At 46.2% G+C, this 20,939-nt stretch overlaps 1 protein-coding gene across 1 annotated transcript in view; it reads left to right on the plus strand.

Annotated features, from left to right (window-relative positions):
* Positions 1-20,939, plus strand: part of usp34 (ubiquitin specific peptidase 34) — an 84,953-nt gene that overhangs the window by 22,271 nt on the left and 41,743 nt on the right. Inside the window, exons 9-23 of the mRNA XM_069723716.1 lie at positions 4,067-4,148; positions 4,316-4,408; positions 5,205-5,330; positions 5,437-5,566; positions 8,215-8,345; positions 11,433-12,148; positions 12,621-12,835; positions 13,632-13,750; positions 15,530-15,657; positions 16,205-16,294; positions 16,549-16,644; positions 16,870-16,952; positions 18,154-18,308; positions 19,061-19,174; positions 19,271-19,370. Of these exons, the coding sequence (XP_069579817.1) occupies positions 4,067-4,148; positions 4,316-4,408; positions 5,205-5,330; positions 5,437-5,566; positions 8,215-8,345; positions 11,433-12,148; positions 12,621-12,835; positions 13,632-13,750; positions 15,530-15,657; positions 16,205-16,294; positions 16,549-16,644; positions 16,870-16,952; positions 18,154-18,308; positions 19,061-19,174; positions 19,271-19,370 (2,378 nt within the window). The remainder of the gene's footprint in view (positions 1-4,066; positions 4,149-4,315; positions 4,409-5,204; positions 5,331-5,436; positions 5,567-8,214; positions 8,346-11,432; positions 12,149-12,620; positions 12,836-13,631; positions 13,751-15,529; positions 15,658-16,204; positions 16,295-16,548; positions 16,645-16,869; positions 16,953-18,153; positions 18,309-19,060; positions 19,175-19,270; positions 19,371-20,939) is intronic.

Below are 20,939 nucleotides of genomic sequence, written 5' to 3' on the forward strand. Positions count from 1 at the left end.
ATCTGCAACTCGGCCCTCTGCAACTCGGCCCTCTGCAGCTCGGCCCGCTGCAACTCGACCCGCTGCAACTCGGCCCTCTGCAACTCGGCCCGCTGCAACTCGACCCGCTGCAACTCGGCCCTCTGCAACTCGACCCGCTGCAACTCGGCCCGCTGCAACTCGGCCCTCTGCAACTCGACCCTCTGAAACTCGGCCCGCTGCAACTCGGCCCTCTGCAACTCGGCCCTCTGCAACTCGGCCCTCTGCAACTCGGCCCGCTGCAACTCGGCCCTCTGCAACTCGGCCCTCTGCAACTCGGCCCTCTGCAACTCGGCCCGCTGCAACTCGGCCCTCTGCAACTCGGCCCTCTGCAACTCGGCCATCTGCAACTCGGCCATCTGCAACTCGGCCCTCTGCAACTCGGCCCTCTGCAACTCGACCCTCTGCAACTCGGCCCTCTGCAACTCGGCCCGCTGCAACTCGGCCCGCTGCAACTCGGCCCTCTGCAACTCGGCCCTCTGCAACTCGACCCTCTGCAACTCGGCCCGCTGCAACTCGACCCTCTGCAACTCGACCCTCTGCAACTCGGCCCTCTGCAACTCGGCCCTCTGCAACTCGGCCCGCTGCAACTCGGCCCGCTGCAACTCGGCCCTCTGCAACTCGGCCCTCTGCAACTCGGCCCGCTGCAACTCGGCCCGCTGCAACTCGGCCCTCTGCAACTCGACCCGCTGCAACTCGGCCCGCTGCAACTCGGCCCTCTGCAACTCGACCCTCTGAAACTCGGCCCGCTGCAACTCGGCCCGCTGCAACTCGGCCCTCTGCAACTCGGCCCTCTGCAACTCGGCCCTCTGCAACTCGGCCCTCTGCAACTCGGCCCTCTGCAACTCGGCCCGCTGCAACTCGGCCCGCTGCAACTCGGCCCTCTGCAACTCGGCCCTCTGCAACTCGGCCCGCTGCAACTCGGCCCGCTGCAACTCGGCCATCTGCAACTCGGCCCTCTGCAACTCGGCCATCTGCAACTCGGCCCTCTGCAACTCGGCCCGCTGCAACTCGGCCCTCTGCAACTCGGCCATCTGCAACTCGGCCCTCTGCAACTCGGCCATCTGCAACTCGGCCCTCTGCAACTCGGCCCGCTGCAACTCGGCCCTCTGCAACTCGCCCGCTGCAACTCGGCCCTCTGCAACTCCTCTGCAACTCGGCCCTCTGCAACTCGGCCCTCTGCAACTCGGCCCTCTGCAACTCGGCCCTCTGCAACTCGGCCCTCTGCAACTCGGCCCGCTGCAACTCGGCCCGCTGCAACTCGGCCCTCTGCAACTCGGCCCTCTGCAACTCGGCCATCTGCAACTCGACCCGCTGCAACTCGGCCCTCTGCAACTCGGCCCTCTGCAACTCGGCCATCTGCAACTCGGCCCTCTGCAACTCGGCCATCTGCAACTCGGCCCTCTGCAACTCGGCCCTCTGCAGCTCGGCCCTCTGCAACTCGGCCCTCTGCAACTCGGCCCTCTGAAACTCGGCCCGCTGCAGCTCGGCCCGCTGCAACTCGGCCCTCTGCAACTCGGCCATCTGCAACTCGGCCCTCTGCAACTCGGCCCTCTGCAGCTCGGCCCGCTGCAACTCGGCCCTCTGCAACTCGGCCCGCTGCAACTCGGCCCTCTGCAACTCGGCCCGCTGCAACTCGACCCGCTGCAACTCGGCCCTCTGCAACTCGACCCGCTGCAACTCGGCCCGCTGCAACTCGGCCCTCTGCAACTCGACCCTCTGAAACTCGGCCCGCTGCAACTCGGCCCTCTGCAACTCGGCCCGCTGCAACTCGGCCCGCTGCAACTCGGCCCTCTGCAACTCGGCCCGCTGCAACTCGGCCCTCTGCAACTCGGCCCGCTGCAACTCGGCCCTCTGCAACTCGGCCCTCTGCAACTCGGCCCGCTGCAACTCGGCCCTCTGCAACTCGGCCCTCTGCAACTCGGCCCGCTGCAACTCGGCCATCTGCAACTCGGCCCTCTGCAACTCGGCCATCTGCAACTCGGCCCTCTGCAACTCGGCCCGCTGCAACTCGGCCATCTGCAACTCGGCCCTCTGCAACTCGGCCATCTGCAACTCGGCCCTCTGCAACTCGGCCCGCTGCAACTCGGCCATCTGCAACTCGGCCCGCTGCAACTCGGCCCTCTGCAACTCGACCCTCTGCAACTCGGCCCGCTGCAACTCGGCCCTCTGCAACTCGACCCTCTGCAACTCGGCCCGCTGCAACTCGGCCCGCTGCAACTCGGCCCTCTGCAACTCGGCCCGCTGCAACTCGGCCCTCTGCAACTCGGCCCTCTGCAACTCGGCCCGCTGCAACTCGGCCCTCTGCAACTCGACCCTCTGCAACTCGGCCCGCTGCAACTCGGCCCGCTGCAACTCGGCCATCTGCAACTCGGCCCTCTGCAACTCGGCCCTCTGCAACTCGGCCCTCTGCAACTCGGCCCTCTGCAACTCGGCCCTCTGCAACTCGGCCCTCTGCAACTCGGCCCGCTGCAACTCGGCCCGCTGCAACTCGGCCCTCTGCAACTCGGCCCTCTGCAACTCGGCCCTCTGCAACTCGGCCCTCTGCAACTCGACCCTCTGCAACTCGGCCCTCTGCAACTCGGCCCTCTGCAACTCGACCCTCTGCAACTCGGCCCTCTGCAACTCGGCCCTCTGCAACTCGACCCTCTGCAACTCGGCCCTCTGCAACTCGGCCCTCTGCAACTCGGCCCTCTGCAACTCGGCCCTCTGCAACTCGGCCCTCTGCAACTCGGCCCTCTGCAACTCGACCCGCTGCAACTCGGCCCTCTGCAACTCGGCCCTCTGCAACTCGGCCCTCTGCAACTCGGCCCGCTGCAACTCGACCCTCTGCAACTCGGCCCGCTGCAACTCGGCCCGCTGCAACTCGGCCATCTGCAACTCGGCCCTCTGCAACTCGGCCCTCTGCAACTCGGCCCTCTGCAACTCGGCCCTCTGCAACTCGGCCCTCTGCAACTCGGCCCTCTGCAACTCGGCCCGCTGCAACTCGGCCCGCTGCAACTCGGCCCTCTGCAACTCGGCCCTCTGCAACTCGACCCTCTGCAACTCGGCCCGCTGCAACTCGACCCTCTGCAACTCGACCCTCTGCAACTCGGCCCTCTGCAACTCGACCCTCTGCAACTCGGCCCTCTGCAACTCGGCCCTCTGCAACTCGACCCTCTGCAACTCGGCCCTCTGCAACTCGGCCCTCTGCAACTGGCGCTGGAGCATCGTATTGATAAGCTGCTATCAATACTTGATCAATTTAAAAGAATGTTGGTCTTTATTATTGCCTCTTATTGGTCATCCTCCACATTTGATCTTACCAACTCTGGTTCTGATGAACACATTGATCTGTTTTCACTATTCGGGTCCAGAAGAGAGGTCTGTGTGTCTGAACCTCCGAGCAGAGGAGGAAGACGGACAGCTGTCAGTCACCTGCTGCAGTAGCTCCAGAGACAGAGAACCTTCAGAGTGGGAATCATCTTAATTACAGGCGAAGCTGCACTTGTGTCAACGAGAGTTTTTCACGTGACACCAACAACGTGGAGACGTCCAGTAAAACGCCGTCACATTCAGGGAGAGACGCAACGGTTCCTCCAACCGACCTCCACCTTCATCTGTCGGTGCTCCGGGACGAAAGCAGCCTGCAGCCACAGTCAATCACACCAACAAGGATGAACTTCAAACTAACCAGGAACCAGCTGATAGTTCTGGATGTGTTCATCAGTTCAGGCTGAAACAGTCACAAACTCAGCTTCACTTTCATATCAGAGCCGGGCGGAGCATCAGTGATGTAGGCGGAGCATCAGTGATGTGGGCGGAGCATTGATTCAGTCAGCTGACCCTGTGTTATTGTGCATTAATATTTCTGTTAAAACTTGGTACTTGGTATGCAGTATGATAAAGTGACAAAAGACAAAAGATCTCATTTCAGACGTTTGCGTGCATGTCGCAGGTTCCGTTTTATGTTGTATGTTGTATGTTGTATGTTGTATGTTGTATGTTGTATGTTGGCCTCCTCTTGTGTGTTGCTCACTGATTGCCTGGTTGTGTTTCATCCCTCCAGGTCCATAGCGAAGGAACTCGCGGACTGGCTGATCCACAACAACGTCGTGGAGCATATATTTGGGCCAAATTTACACATCGAGGTGAGACCTTTGATCCGGTGATGTGAACTGACCGACAATTACATTTCAAAGTTCAACCCTTGTTTTATTGTGTATTAGTTTATACATTCAATGTAAGCTGAGCCCTCTGGTTTGGAGATTGTTATATTTTCTTCCAGAGTCTTTACCAGAGTGTGTTTGTTTCCTAGATCATCAAGCAGTGCCAAGTGATCCTGAACTTCTTGGCTGCAGAGGGTCGACTCAGCACTCAGCATGTAGACTGTATCTGGGCTGCAGCTCAGGTGAGACCGGACCGCTTTACTTCTGACTGCACACATTTTCTTCCGCTCCATGAACTTGTTTATTAGTCAGTGGAACGGCGTGTTGTAGCAGCGCTGGCAGGCTGGGTTCTTTTCTGTTTATACGATTTTGCCTCTCTAGTGAACACTGGTAGATAATAAAGGTTTCTATCTCATGAACACATCTCAGGGAACGCCTTCAATCGGCACAAACGTCCACTCGGAGTCGAGGATGAGGATAATAAATATGCTAATTATGACAAAATGTCACGCAAACGTCTCTCGGATGAAATGATGAAGTATTGAAATGTTCCATTCTTTACAAAAACACACAAAAACACACATTTAATGAGACATTGTGGCAGTTTTTTCCCGTTTGGTTGGATTCTGAATTTATGACACTTCTTACCATGAAACTGGTGATTGTTTATTGTTTGCCATCCATATATAAAGCAGTGTCTACTGTCATGACTTTGTTTTCTATCAGAATCAGCTTTATTGGCCAGTTTCCTGTCTGTACAGATATGGATGTAAACTGCAACTCGACAGGTTGGTGTAGGCCGACGACTGCGAGGCGGGATATTTAACTTTGGGATAGATAATGTTAATGATATGTTGTGTGGTATGTCAGAATATTGTATATAGTACTCTGGTATAAGTATAAACAGCCCTTAGTATCACGTTAGTGCTATAAATTAATCAATCATACAGATCGTCTGTAACAGTTTTATTTAAAGTTCAGGAAGGAGTTTCTGCTCCCCTAAAAGTAATATTTTGTATTTGTTTGTCTTTTTTTTAGCTCAAACATTGTAGTCGCTACATCCACGACCTTTTCCCTTCACTCATAAAAAATCTTGACCCAGTGCCTCTCCGCCACGTCCTCAACCTGGTGTCCGGTCTGCATCCCAGTGCCCACACTGAGCAGGTAAAACACACATTCGGACACTGAAAAGTTCAAAACACTGTTTTATTTTCAGGTGTTTGTGGAGTTTTTGTAAGATGAAATGCTCACGAGTGTCCGTCTCCCTCAGACGTTGTACCTGGCCTCCATGCTGATCAAGGCTTTATGGAACAACGCCCTGGCAGCGAAAGCCCAGCTCTCCAAACAAAGCTCCTTTGCCTCCCTGCTGAACACCAACATCCCGATGGGCAACAAGAAAGGTTAGCCTGGATTCATATCAGGGTGAAGCCTGTGAAATCTATTCTCTGTGGCTCTGCAGGAGCTTAGTCATGTCTGAAGAAACGGGCTTTAGTTTAGAGCCAAAACATTTATATTTGAGGGCTTTGGCTTAAATGGTCTAAAAATAGGTTCTGGAACTGCAACAAAAAAATATTGATTGTTTTTCATGAAATGTCAGAAAATAGTAAAAAATGTTGCACATCCCAAGATGACATCTTCAGATGTCTTTTTTCATCTGACCAACTGCCCAAAACCCAACTTTACTGCACGTACTGCAAAGAAAAGCACCATGTCCTCACATTTGAAAAGATTGAATCAGCAAATGGGTTAAAATATCTGCTTAAAAGGTGTTAAACATTTTTTTGTTTTATCTAAATATTTGCCAATTACAACCCTGTTTCCAAAAAAGTGTGGAAGCTGTGTAAAATGTACATAAAAACAGAATGCAAGGATTTGCAAATCAAATAAAGTCATATTTAATTGAAAATAGACCAAAGACAACATATCAAAGGTTGAAACTGAGATTTTATTGTTTTGTAAAAAATATTGGCTCATTTTGAATTTGATGGCAGCAACACGTCTCAAAAAAGTTGTGACAGGGTCAACAAAAGACTGGAAAAGTTGTGTAAAGCTAAAAAAAAAAAACACCTGGTGGAACATCTGACAACTAACCAGGTTACCATGGCAACAGATCAGTAACATGATTGGGTATAAAAGATGATTTCAGAGAGACAGAGTCTCTCAGCAGTGAAGATGGGGAGAGGTTCATCACTCTGAAACACTGTGTTGGAAAATAGTTCAACAATCTAAGAATAATGTTCCTCAACGTAAAACTACAAAGAATTAGTGGATTTCATCGTCTACGGTTCATAATATCATTAAAAGATTCAGAGAATCTGGAGAAATCTCTGAACACAAGGGACAAGGCTGGAAACCAAGATTGGATGGTGGTGATCTTCGGGCCCTCAGGCAGCACTGCATTAAAAACACACTGTTCTGGAGTGGAAATCACTGCATGGGCTCAGGAACACATGTGAAAACCATCGTCTGTGAACACAGTTCATCGCTGCGTCCACAAATGATGTTAAAACTCTCCAAAGAAGAAACCAGATAGAAACATGATCCAGAAACACCGCCGCCTTCTCTGGACCGAGATCATTGAAGATGGACTGAGGTGAAGTGGACAACTGTCCTGAGGTCTGATGGATCACAATCTGAGATTCTGTTTGGAAATCATGGACGCTGCATCCTCCAGGTTAAAGAGGAGAGGGACCATCCAGCTTGTTATCAGCTCAGTTCTAAAGCCAGCATCTGTGATGGTACAGGATGCATTAGTGCACATGGCATGGGTAGCTTGAACATCTGGAAGGAAGCATTAATGCTGAATGAGATATTCAGGTTTTGGAGCAACATATGCTGCCATCCAGACAACGTCTCTTTCAGGGAAGGTCTTGTTTATTTCAGCAGAACAACGTCCAACCACATTCTGCACGTATTCCAACAGCATGGTTCTCTAGTAGAAGAGTCCGCTGATAAACTGGCCTCCTGCAGTCCAGACCTGTCAATCATTGGAAACATCTGGAGCATCAGGACACAAACAATACAACAAAGGAGACCCTGAACTGTTGAGCAGCTGAAATCCTCTATCAGGCCAGAATGGGACCACATTTCACTTTCAAAACTCCAGAAACTGGTCTCCTCAGTTCCCCAACGTTTCCAGAGTGTTGTTAAAAGAAGAGTTGATGCAGCTCAGTGGTGAACATGATCCTGGAACAACTTATAGAGACGTGTTGCTGACATCAGATTCAAACATATTTTCCAAAAAACAAAACTTTTCAGTTTCAACATTTACTTTGTTTTCTTTTGTGTATTTTCAATTAAATATGTTTACATGATTTGCAAATCATCACATTTTACACGGCACCCCAATTTTTTTGGAAGTGTTTCCAGCGTTCACAAAGTTCATAGCGTTCATAGCGTTCTCAACGTTCATAGCGTTCATAGCGTTACCAACGTTCACAGCGTTCATAGCATTCACAGCGTTCCCAGTTTTCACAGCGTTCTCAGTTTTCCCAGTGTTTTCAGTTTTCCCAGCGTTCTCAGTGTTCCCAGCGTTCCCAGTGTTCTCAGCGTTCCCAGCGTTCCTAGTGTTCTCTGTTTTCAGCGTTCCCAGCGTTCCCAGTGTTCTCAGCGTTACCAGTGTTTCTAGTGATCCCAGCGTTTTCAGTGTTCCCAGTGTTTTCAGCGTTCCCAGCATTCAGTGTTCACAGCGTTCACAGTTTTCCCAGCGTTCTCAGTGTTCTCAGTGTTTTCAGCGTTCCCAGTGTTCCCAGCGTTCCTAGTGTTCTCTGTTTTCAGCGTTCCCAGTGTTCCCAGCGTTCCTAGTGTTCTCTGTTTTCAGCGTTCCCAGTGTTCCCAGCGTTCCTAGTGTTCTCTGTTTTCAGCGTTCCCAGTGTTCACAGCGTTCTCGGTTCTCCCAGCGTTCCCAATGTTTTCAGTTTTCCCAGTGTTCTCAGCGTTCCCAGTTTTTCTAGTGATCCCAGCGTTCCCAATGTTTTCAGTTTTCCCAGTGTTCTCGGTGTTCTCAGTGTTCCCAGCGTTCCCAGCGTGTTATTCTGTGTGGTTTCAGGGTCGCCGGCTGCCAGTCCAGACAGCAGTGACAACAGCGACACTCAGCAGAGCGGCGGCAGTGACATCGAGATGGACGACCAGATGATGACTGGCAGCAAAAGAGGCCAGCAGAGGTTGTCTGATACAGAGGTACGGAGATCAACACGGATCAAACCTGACATGCACAAGGAAATATTCTGTACTGGTTTTAGGTCTGAACAGCCATCTCAGTATAGTTGAACATCTGGAGCTCCATCAGGAACAGGCTGCTTCGTGACTGTGTTTAAGGTGCATCGATGTCACTGACGTCCTCTTCTGATTGGATGACACACACCGAGGCTAACCAATCACAGGTTGGGGGCAGAAGTCCAAACAGCACAATTTTACAGTATTTATATGATACCTACACCTGCTTTATAATCAAAAAAAGAAATGGAAATCTGAACAGACACCATGTAGGATCTTCAAAGAAAGAACCAGTCAATAAATTAACTGTGATGGAGTCTACATGGAAGCTGTCAAACACAAAACTACTTAACTTTTTACAGGCTTTTTATTTTCGGAGCTGGTTTTTGTTTCCCCGTGTGCATTCAAGGATGTTCGATTTCTATGAATTAACTGAAGTTCCTTTGACTGCAACACAAATGTGTTTCTCAGTCCCTCCAGGAAATCTCCATCTTGCGATCGCAATAATAAAACGCTAATTCAAGGAAACTGCAATATTTGTGGGATCTTGCAATTTTTTAAAATTCTCACGATTTTTCCGCAAAAAACATCATCATCAGAATCTGTGCTGAAAGTATTAAAACATAAAGTAAATCAGCAGCAGAATCACAACACCGATGTGCAGGTAAACACAGACATCATGTTCAGTACATCAGTCAACATGGAACACAAAGTAGAGCTGAAACTATACAGATGTAATTGTCCAAATGTCAGCATTTGATATTTAGTCAGAAACCGTATCGTCACCAACGTTATTCTGCTGATGTTGTTGAAGGAAAACTGGAAACTGAGAGGAAATGAATGTCGTGATCAACATGAAGTTGAGATGTTGCACCTGAAACTTGTAGTCCGTCCTTCCAGGAAATCAAGATCGCAATAATTAACGTTAATTCAAGCAAACTGCAATATTTGCAGAGGTTGCAATTTTTTTTTTAATTCTCACAATTTTTCCATTAAAAAACGTCGTCATCAGAATCTGAAAGTATTAAATCATAAAGTAAATCTTTTCAAACTAAACTCTCTTCATTACCAACAATAACTCCTCATTCCAACCAGAAAGTCTCTGCTCCTGTTTTCATCTCCAAATAAAACTCTGTTCACGGAGGAACAGGAACCAGAGGAGAAACAGGAAGTGACGGAGTTTGTGGGAAATGTGTTCTTCACATTAAAATGATGATTAAATGTTTGTGATCAAAGGAAGTGATTCCATATTACTGGATGTTAAATGAGTTTTCTCCACACGTCCAGTTGTCAGAGACGTCTCTTTGTTTGTTTCATCCAGCAGGTCTATGTGTTGAATGAACATGAATTAAACAGCATCTAAAGCTCTTATTTTGACAGCAGATGTAGTCCTTGTTTCTATATTCCAGTCACAGACGGTCTGTTCTGGAAACATACGCAGCTTTTAGGAACTTTTAGGACCTTTTAAGACCTTTTAGGAACTTTTATATCCACGGTTCTCTAAGTTCAATAAATACATAGAAAACATTAGAACTAACATATTTCTGATGTGCAGCAGGATTATTATCACAGGAAGTGATTTCAGATTTATTACTTTATCAGGTAGGGCTTAAATCTTTTTTCTTCTTCTTTCTGAACTTGCAACTTTTTCTTATTCCTGCAATTTTACGCAAAAAACTCACTCCAAACTCCACAGATTACATTGCAAGTTTTTTTTAGAAAATCCACCACAAAATCAAAAATTTTTGATCACAACAATCACAAAACATCTCGGTGCAATCCTGGAGGACTGGTTTCAGACATTCACCCGTTTCCTTTAATTTGATTGCAGTTTAAAGTGTCTGTCTCAAGTCTCAAATAAGTACCCTGCTTACAGTTCACAACAGCAGTCTTACAGGTCTGAATGAATGCAGAGACACAAACACCGGGACGTGTTTTCAACAAGTGGCTGTAAATTGACCTGAAGTCAGTCGGTGTTTTCAGACCGCAGGAACTATTTCAGCGTTCATAGAGCGATGGGAGGAACTTCTATCTTTCTGCGTGTCCTCACCAGGGGAACTTAGAACCTTTTAGGTTCCGAGAACTACGTTTTGTGGGACTTTTTTAGCTCCTCCCTCTCCCCGTTACCATGGGAACTGTGGTGACACGCACAGGAGCACAGACAACCTGCGGGTTTAAAACACAGTAAGATAACAGTGAACTACAGCTACGAACGAAGCCTTTTAGAACAGCAGAACAAAGTTTCAACACAATCCTGAGAAATGAAGCGACAACAAAGTCCAGTTTATGAAGTCTGTTCACGTCGGAGGAAACGCAGCGAGACTCGATTCAACAAAGAGACGTGAAAGTCTCCGTTGACGAGCTGCTGCAGAGCTGTGATGATGTTTGAAGCTCTGCAGCTTGTTGTTGATCGTCTGACTTCAGGAACACCTTCCTGTGAATGTTTCACTATAAAAGCCTTTTTATGGGGGTTATTCCTTGTAAAAGGCTTTTAGGGCTTTTAGTTTGAAAAATACAGGAAGTGTTGCTTTTCTATTGACCCGTAATGATAAAACTGACAACGCAAACTGTAGCGGATCATCAGGAGGCTTCAGGTGAATCAGTTCATACATCTGAAATGTAATTCTGATCAATTTAAACCGTTCCATTTGTGTTTATTGGCCCTCTGGAATGAAACTCTTTGCTTCTTCAAACAGATAAAATATGAAGATTAATTTCAAGCAGTGTTTCCTCAGTTGGAGGAATAAGTGTGGGAGCGTGTCTCCGGCAGCAGCTGTCATTCACAGTAACTGTTGTTGGTGTGAATGTAAACAGTAAAAAGCCTTCTAGAACCTGTTTCCTCAGGAAAGTCCTCCCAACTGTTTGGTCTGAAAACTGCTGATCTCTAAGAAGTGTTCTCCTTCATGCCAGCTTTACAGGACTGTGAGGGGCTCAAATATTATACAATAACTTCCTGTACAGCCAAATATTGGATGTTTTGGTGTCTGAATGAAGCCAAACGTGAGATTGATGTGTTGGAGTTGTGAAAAGGGCTTCTGTGTGCTTCCTCAGGAGTCGATGCAGGGCAGCTCCGACGAGACGGCCAACAGCGTGGAGGAGGGCAGCAGCGGGCCGGGCAGCAGCAGCGGGCGCAGCGAGGCCTCCAGCAACGAGGCCGCCTCCAGCAGAGCCAGCCAATCGGCCGGCAGCCCCGGCAGCGAAATGCACTCCGACGACATGGCAGACAGCGAGGCTCTGAAGGAGGAGGAGGAAGACGACGATGAGGAAGATGACGAGGACGATGACGACGACGAAGAGGATGAAGACGAGGGGAACCGGTCGGCCGCTGAAGGCGATCAGCAGAAGGAGCCTCGGGAGCAGATCGAGTCGAGGAAGAGGAAGGCGGGGGAGGCTCTGGGGGAGGGGCCGAGTCAGGGGGCGGGGCAAGGCGGTTCGGGGGGAGGGGCCATACCTAAAGGTCTACCCTTCAACCCAGAGAACTCTGCTGTCCTGGTTACAGCCTCAACATCGTTAGAGGGCCGAATGAGGATGTTGGATGCTTGTTCTGCGTCATCGTCGGCTCGACCCGAGGGGGCGGAGCCTCAACAGCAGGCGCCGGACATCAGCCCCTCCCAGATGATCCAGGGGCCTCAAGAGCCCCCCTGTCTGCCACGGCCCGGGGACTTCCTTGGAGAGGCTATGGGCAGCGAGCTCTTCAACTGTCGCCGTTTCATGAACCCGCAGCACCATCACCACCACCACCACCACCACCACCACCACCATGAAGGGTAGGACTGCTTCTCCACCTCCTGTTCATAGTGTGAGCGTGTGGACACGATGTAGTAAAATGTAAATTAATACAGAATGAGGATTTGCAATTCATGTAAACGCATATTGAACTGAAAATAGACCAAAGACAACAGATCAAATGTTAAAACTGAGAAATTTTGTTTAATGAAAAATATAACATGCTCTACTGCTTCAAAATGAGCAGATATTTTTGAATAAACATAAAAAATTACAGTTTCAGTATTCGATCTGTTGTCTGTTTTAAATATGGGTTAATATGATTAGCATTTGTTTTCTGCAAATGGAGGTGGGTTTTTTTGCCTTTAGATGTCGTAAATCTCATTAATTCTCTGAGCAAGAACCAGTTCAGGGTTATTCATGGTGCTCTGCATTTCTGGTCTCAAGTGTTTCCTCCCTTTAGTTATGTTGATTTTGTGTTTTCCTGATCACGCTGCTCTGTTTGTCCCTCAGTCCGATGGTCGAGGACATGCTGAGTGCTGATGACGTCAGTTGCAGCAGCTCCCAGGTCAGCGCCAAGTCGGAGAAGAACATGGCTGATTTTGACGGGGAGGAGTCCGGCTGTGAGGAGGAGCTGGTCCAGATCAACTCCCATGCTGAGCTCAGCTCCCATCTCCAGCAGCACCTCCCCAACTTGGCCTCCATCTACCATGAGCACCTGGTGCAAGGTGAGCCACAGTCGACGACTTAAAATAATCAGGTTATACTTGTCATTGCAATATCAAGTTTTTGTTATTCGTTTTTGAGTTAAATCCATAAACTGTTTCTAAAAGAGTTCGTAGCTTCAGGTCTGTAAAATGGTTCTGATCCAGAAGTGTCTTCAGCTGCAATACCAGCGAGTGCCACTAGAGGTCGGCTCCAAAAAGCCTCCGGCTCCATAGACTCCCATTCAACTTCTCTCATCAAATCCAAAGTGAATAAAATGTGTCCATCAGTTATCTCGGTGTTGTTAGCTAAAGTCACTCCTTCTTATTAGTTTTCTGGAGGTCCATCTGAAAATAATCCCTCATTCATTAGAAAAGAAGATTCAAGAACACCTGTTTTTGGGGGCGTGTCTGTTTGATTGACAGGCCTGTGGTGCAGTCAGGTTACAGCTATCGGTGGGCGGGACGTAGTATCGTCAGGTTTCCGATCAGATCGGTCAGATCCACCTCTGGCTCCTCCCCCAGCTCGTCCAAATATGGTCACTTCCTGCTCCAAACCGCTCCGAACTAGCAAGATGGTGACGGACAGAATCTGAACTGGAGGATTCATAACGTTCACAAACCAACGATGACATCACTGATGTTTGATGACATCACTGATAGTTGATGACTGATGTTTGATGACATCACTGATAGTTGATGACTGATGTTTGATGACATCATTGATAGTTGATGACCTCACTGATAGTTGCCTCACAGTTAAAGTAAGTAAAAGTCAAACTAGGAAAGCTAATTTGGTGAATGCTCTTTATCTTTGCAGGACCAGCTGTTCATAAACACCAACACTCCAGCAGCCATGCTGTGACTGACATAAACCTGGATAATGTTTGTAAGAAGGGCAACACTCTGCTGTGGGACCTGGTGCAGGATGAAGATGCGGTACGCCTTTTCTTTGTATACATAGATCAATGTTTAGAATGGTCACCATTATTACGTAATCGCCTGATCGCAGTCATTTGAGCTGACTGCAATTATTTTGGATAATCACCATAATCGCTTTCTTTCATGTTCATGAAAACAGCTGAATGCAACTAGCACAAATATCATGTGATTGTTTGGTAGTGGTCAACTAAAGTTTAGTAATTGTGACATTCCACATAACAGAAGAAGCTTTCCCACCAAACAGCTGCAAGGTGCAGAGTTCTTCATAGAGCTTCAGTCAACTTGTACTAATGACCTTTATGTGAGAACTGTAACCAAATATAACCTTTTAATTTGTAACTTAACCGTTTTAATAGTCAGCCCTTTTCTTCACTTTCTTTTTAACTGAAATATTTTAGTGTTTTTTTAATAGGTTGCATATTTAGTTTATCTTTGATGACCACAGGAGACAATAACATTTTTAATTTAAATGTACAGCTCAATTCCCCAAAAAGTTGGAACGCAGTTTAAGATGTAGATAAAAACTGAATGTGATGATTTGCAAATCATGAAAATACATATTTAATTTAAAATAGACCAAAGAGAACATTCATTGTTTTGTGGAAAATAGCTGATCATTTTGAATTTGATGGCAGCAACACGTCTTGGACATGATCATGTGAAAGAGACGTTGTCTGGATGGCAGCATATGTTGCTCCAAAACCTGAATATATCATTCGGCATTAATGCTTCCTTCCAGATGTTCAAGCTACCCATGCCATGTGCACTAATGCATCCTGTACCATCACAGATGCTGGCTTTAGAACTGAGCTGATAACAAGCTGGATGGTCCCTCTCCTCTTTAACCTGGAGGATGCAGCGTCCATGATTTCCAAACAGAAACTCAGATTGTGATCCATCAGACCTCAGGACAGTTGTCCACTTCACCTCAGTCCATCTTCAATGATCTCGGTCCAGAGAAGGCGGCGGTGTTTCTGGATCGTGTTTCTATCTGGTTTCTTCTTTGGAGAGTTTTAACATCATTTGTGGACGCAGCGATGAACTGTGTTCACAGATGATGGTTTTCACAAGTGTTCCTGAGCCCATGCAGTGATTTCCACTCCAGAATAGTGTGTTTTTAATGCAGTGCTGCCTGAGGGCCCGAAGATCACCACCATCCAATATTGGTTTCCAGCCTTGTCCCTTGTGTTCAGAGATTTCTCCAGATTCTCTGAATCTTTTATTGATTCAGTAAACGTGGTGAACCTCTCCCCATCTTCACTGCTGAGAGACTCTGCCTCTCTGAAATCATCTTTTATACCCGATCATGTTACTGATCTGTTGCCACGGTAACCTGGTTAGTTGTCAGATGTTCCACCAGGTGCTTTTTTTTTTTTTTTTTAATTTATTTTATTTTTACACAACTTTTCCGGTCTTTTGTTGATCCTGTCACAACTTTTTAAAGATGTGTTGCTGCCATCAAATTCCAAATGAGCAGATACTTTTCATAAAAGAATAAAATGTCTCAGTTTCAACCTTTTGATATTTGGAAACGGGGTTGTAATTTACATGATTAGTGTTTCCCAAACCAACTCAAACAGAAAACTAAGGCACTAACACCTGCAACAAATAAAAAAATGTAATGCTCCAGTAAAACCAGGCCTAAATAAGGAGCTGTGCCGCCCAGCATTGGTGGAGATGTGCAGGTCAAAGCCAGAAACGATGCAAAATAAAACAAATCTGTCCTCCGCTTTCACGTTAATGTGTGATGTCCTTTCCATTTTTTGTCGTGTTCAGATTCATCTGTCTGAGGGTCTGATTAATGAAGCAGAGAAGCTGCTGTGTTCTCTGGTCTGTTGGTTCACTGACCGACAAATCCGGATGCGCTTCATTGAGGGTTGCCTTGACAACTTGGCCCATCATCGGTAAGTGCGACCCAAACTAGAGCGCTGCTCTCTTTTTTTTAATTCGGGGTTTCTTTTGGGATCATCTTATTTAGATGCTAAAAAGTTTTTGAAATTGTACAATGTTTGACTGTGAAGAAATTGTTGTTCTCTACTTTGTTGTGCTGTAGCCCACATTAGAAAGTTAAATCAGCTTTAGTTGTTAAAAAACATTTATCCTCAAGTAATTCATATCTACATTTCACATAAAGGGCCTTTTCTTCTGACAACACATTTCTTTTCCTGCTTGAAAGATCAGGAGGGTAGACATTAATGTCGTGGTGTGATACACGATCACGAGCCTGCGTAGGGTGTTTTATTTTGAAAATTGACTGTGTGGTTTCCTGCCTGACTGATCTGATCTGGTCTGTGCAGCTTCACGTGGCTTCCTTCACAAGTAAACTGCTTCTGAAACATGCTGCAGCGCCTCCGGTGGAATAACCAGCATCTTTGTGTTGTTATTTCTGTGTGTGTTCCTCTTGTTTTGGTGCGCTGTGAAAAATCTGACTTCCTTCTTCTCTTCCTTCAGGTCTGTTGTGGTTTCTTTGCGTCTACTACCGAAACTTTTCGGCACTTTTCAGCAGTTTGGCTCCAGCTACGACACTCACTGGATCACCATGTAAGTAACCACATAGAAACCCTGAATCAGCAAATGCCTTCAGGTCAGATACAAGTTTTGAAAAGCTTGCACAGTGAAACCTGTGTGTTCCTAATTGTACTTAATTTATGTGTTTCAAACTTTACTTTTTCTTTTGCTTGTTCTTGGATATAAAATTTCTTTGAAATACAATTACGTCACTTATTGAGACTCAACAGTGAAAAAGGAAACTTGTGAGAGGGGAAGGGTTTCACTAAATGATGCTTGGACTGCAGGTGGGCTGAGAAGGAGCTGCACATGATGAAACTGTTCTTTGACAACCTACAACACTACATCCAAGAAGTCCGAGATCAGCGGCACAAGTTTGCACTGTGAGTCCCTTCACATCTTAAAGCTGTCATTCTTTATGGCGCAACGCCCAAACAGATCAAGTACAATTCAGAGTGCTTTACAGGCGATTTAGAAAATGTCGGACATTTAAACTGGATCAGAAAATAAGATAAAAGATAATACTCTACCATAAAAATACATTAAACATCATACAACAGCAAAATGTTAATGAAACAAAACAATGAGCCTCTTGTGTGCTGCTGCAGGTACACCCACAGTGCGGAGGTCCAGGTCCGTCTGCAGTTCCTCACCTGTGTCTTCTCCACGCTGGGATCTCCAGACCACTTCAGTAAGATTCACCTTCACTTCTCCTGCTCAGTGAACACAATGAGTCCTGGATTCATCTTTAATGCGCAACAAAATACCGTTGCAACTCTAAAACTGTCATCGAAGATAGAAATACCTTTAAACTGTTTTTAAACTTTAATTTGGTATGTACTCTTACTTTTTATTTCGAATTTAGATTTGTTTTGCCATTAGATGTGTATCTTCTAATTTAGGCAACAGATGCATGTTTGCAATTAGTAGATCATAAGGGTATATTATCACACTGATCCCATGTGAAATCTATTCATACAGAGTTACACGTTTGCCAGAACACAGCGATCCCAAAACAAATCATTAAAACCACCTCTTATTTCACTACTGTTAGTTCACAGTGATACATCACATCTGTGTGTGTGTGTGTGTGTGTGTGTGTGTGTGTGTGTGTGTGTGTGTGTGTGTGTGTGTGTGTGTGTGTGTGAGAGAGAGAGAGAGAGAGAGAGAGTGAGATCATGTTTTTAGTAGTGTTTTACCACATTTAGCTCAATATGATAATTCGCAGCAAACATTTCCGTTTTATGGAAGTTTCTCCGACCTGAATATCTGGAAGCTTCGGTTCATCAAACACAGACTTTGGAAAAGTTTGTTAAAAGACAGAACTGTATCTTCAGTACGTGTTTATTAATGGAATTTGAAAAACTTAATTCTAGATAAGGCAAGTCTGGAAATTTGATTTATACATTCACAGAAAGGTTGTAATATAGGACCGGGAGTACAAACTAATAATGGAATTACAAGTGGAGAGCAAAGTCCTGCTAGAAACGCCCTCGGGCTGCATGGAGAGGAGGTCCGGGACCCTCGTGGCCACATCCAGCTGAAACCTGCCAACGTCCTCTCAATACCGATAAAAATAAAAGCAGCTCCACATTCCTGTGTTGGTATCTGAGCCGGCGCTCCAGTGTGTTACCGTCACGTTACTGCAGGCGCGTTAGTTTTGTTAACTTTAGTTAAACTTATTCTTTTAATCATCACACAATCCCCCACATATGTCGCGGGAGCTCGTGAGGACGGTCCTGACCTCCATGTTTAGAAGCGGTGCAGTAAGCAGATAATTAGAGCTGTAGAGGCTTTCTGAAAGAAGAGATCAGACACAGATTCTCAAATGAGTCTGTTTGGATGTGTTTGGATCCAACGTGTGATGGTGTTTGTCCATGTACGTCTGTCAGGACTGAGTCTGGAGCAGGTGGACATCCTGTGGCACTGTCTGGTGGAGGACGCCGAGTGCTACGATGACGCTCTGCACTGGTTCCTCAATCAGGTCCGCAGCAAAGACCAGCACGCCATGGGCATGGAGACCTACAAACACCTGTTCCTGGAGAAGGTAGAGACATTACAGCCCGTCTCCTGAGCAGTCGGGACGCTGGGGAAATGGAAATAAAAACACAAATGATGATTTGCAAATCACAAAAACTCATATTTAATAGAAAATAGACAAAAGACAACATATCAAATGTCGAAACGGAGACATTTTATTGTTTTATGGAAAGTATCTGCTCATTTTGAATTTTATGGCAGCAACACGTCTCTAAAAAGTTGAGACAGGATCAAGAAAAGATGGAAAAGTTGTGTAAAGATAAAAAAAAAATAAAAACACCTGGTGGAACATCCTACAACTAATTAGGTTACCATAGCAACAGATCAGTAACATGATTGAGTATAAAAAGATGATTTCAGAGGGGCAACTGTTGTGCAACTGAAATCCTACATCAGGCAAGAATGGGACCACATTTCACTTTCAAAACTTCAGAAACTGGTCTCCCCAGTTCCCCAACGTTTCCAGAGTTTTATATTTATATATAAATTTAAATATTTATGTGTTATATTTTTGGGGATCATTGGTGACAAGGAGGACCCGAGGACAGCGGGAGGGTTAAAATCATGTCTTTCTCAGACACATTCCACCACAGTCACCACATGATGTGAGAATTAACAACTTTAAACTGCTGAAAAGACGGACGGGACAGAAAGAACGTGTTCAATAACTGTTTTTGAACTCCGCTGGAGAAGAAGCGCATGTTGGTGTGTTCATGTGTGTCTCTGTTGGTGTGCGTTAATGTGATTGTGTGTCTCCAGATGCCCCAGCTGAAACCAGAGACCATCAGCATGACGGGACTCAACCTCTTTCAACACCTGTGTAACCTCGCCCGCCTCGCCACCAGCGCGCTGGACAACACCTCCAGCTGTGAGGTAAACAAACTCTTTGGATTCAAATGTTGAAGCCTATGATTACTCATGTCGTCTCTGAGTCTGAGTTGATGGTTAATCGGTGTTGTGTCTGTCCAGCTGTGTGGGATGGATCAGCTGTGGGGCATCGCTCTGAGAGCTCAGTCTGCCGACATCAGCCGTGCTGCCATCCAGTACATCAACTCCTACTACATCAATGGTCTGTATACATTCACACACACACAGCACTTCCTCATACGTTTTATTTTCCTAAATACCGATGCTTGAATATTTCCGAAAAGACATTTAAATCTGTGGATTCGATTTTTTTTTTTTTTCATACTCATCAGCCCAAAAAAGATCTTAAAACACAAATTAATCTTAAATTTTATAATCTGCAGGGTTTGTTAAAATAGGATTAATAATAAAAACCTGTTTCATGAGTTTTTTTCATGACTAAAAAACTCGGAACGCGTCAGTCGTGGTAAAAAAAATTACGTAATCCATAGTTTTTGCAAGTGGGCGTGGCCAAGCAGTTCGCTAGCACCTCCTAAACTGCCCCCTACGCGCCTACTTTCACCTACATGTACCAAATTTGGCACACGTGTATCACACCAAGATCTACAAAAAAGTCTGTTGGCCCTATGATCTCAACTCAACAGGAAGTTGGCCATTTTTAATTCCATCGCCATTTTTGGTGATTTGCGCGTGTTGTACTTTAACAAACTCCTCCTACAGAATTTATCAGAACGACTTAAAATTTGGTCAGCGCAATCTTAACACGTTTGGGATAAAAAAATTCTTGAAATAATTTGTTTTCGTCCAACGGTGTGCCCGTGGCGTGGCTGCCATTTTGAGCGTTTCGCAATGAAACTACAAGTTGCTGTAATTTTGATGTGCATTGTCCTATCTTCTCTAAACTGTACATGTTTTATAACAGTCCCGCTCTCAAGACATCTGCATGGTCATATAGTCCCAGTCACGTTGCTTTATCAACATCAGCACCTGAGTTACATGTGTTTTTGTGACCACCGGTCTGTCAGTTCTGAGATTTCATCATGGACTTCAGTATCGAGCGCACATTCAACTTTGGGTCAGTCTCGGGATAGTGGCGATTAAGACCCTCGAAATGCTTTAAAACACACACGGCAATGAAGCAACGAGCCAAGTGAAATCTTTTGAGTGACATTCGTGTTTCTGAGGGGCAGAACGTCGCTGTTTCGGACCAAAAAAGCCAGATTGGTTCAGGAGTGCAGCCAGATGGATTTTCTTTGACATTCGTGGAGTCGTGCACCCCGAATTCGTCCCACTGTCACTGCCACATTCAGCTGTGATGTTCTGAGGCTTCTGAGGTCCATTCGGTGCAGTCGACCAGAACTGTGGCACGATGGCACTTTGGTTCTCAAAAAAATAAGTGTGCTCAAATGACCAGTTTCTCAACTAAAACTAGAGCTGTCACTACTTTTCACTCAGTTCTCCAAAGAAAGGAATGATATTATTTTACATTTTTGTGATATTAATTAAAAATGTGATCAAAATAATTGTACTATAAGTTTCAACCTGCATTTGTGGACGCAGCGATGAACTGTGTTCACAGACGATGGTTTTCACAAGTGTTCCTGAGCCCATGCAGTGATTTCCACTCCAGAATAGTGTGTTTTTAATGCAGTGCTGCCTGAGGGCCCGAAGATCACCACCATCCAATATTGGTTTCCAGCCTTGTCCCTTGTGTTCAGAGATTTCTCCAGATTCTCTGAATCTTTTAATGATATTATGAACCGTAGACGAT

Source organism: Brachyistius frenatus, unplaced genomic scaffold (assembly GCF_029030835.1).
Source record: "Brachyistius frenatus isolate BFR_SWC_R1_liver_20210118 unplaced genomic scaffold, ASM2903083v1 Contig_342, whole genome shotgun sequence".
Lineage (NCBI taxonomy): Eukaryota > Metazoa > Chordata > Actinopteri > Embiotocidae > Brachyistius > Brachyistius frenatus.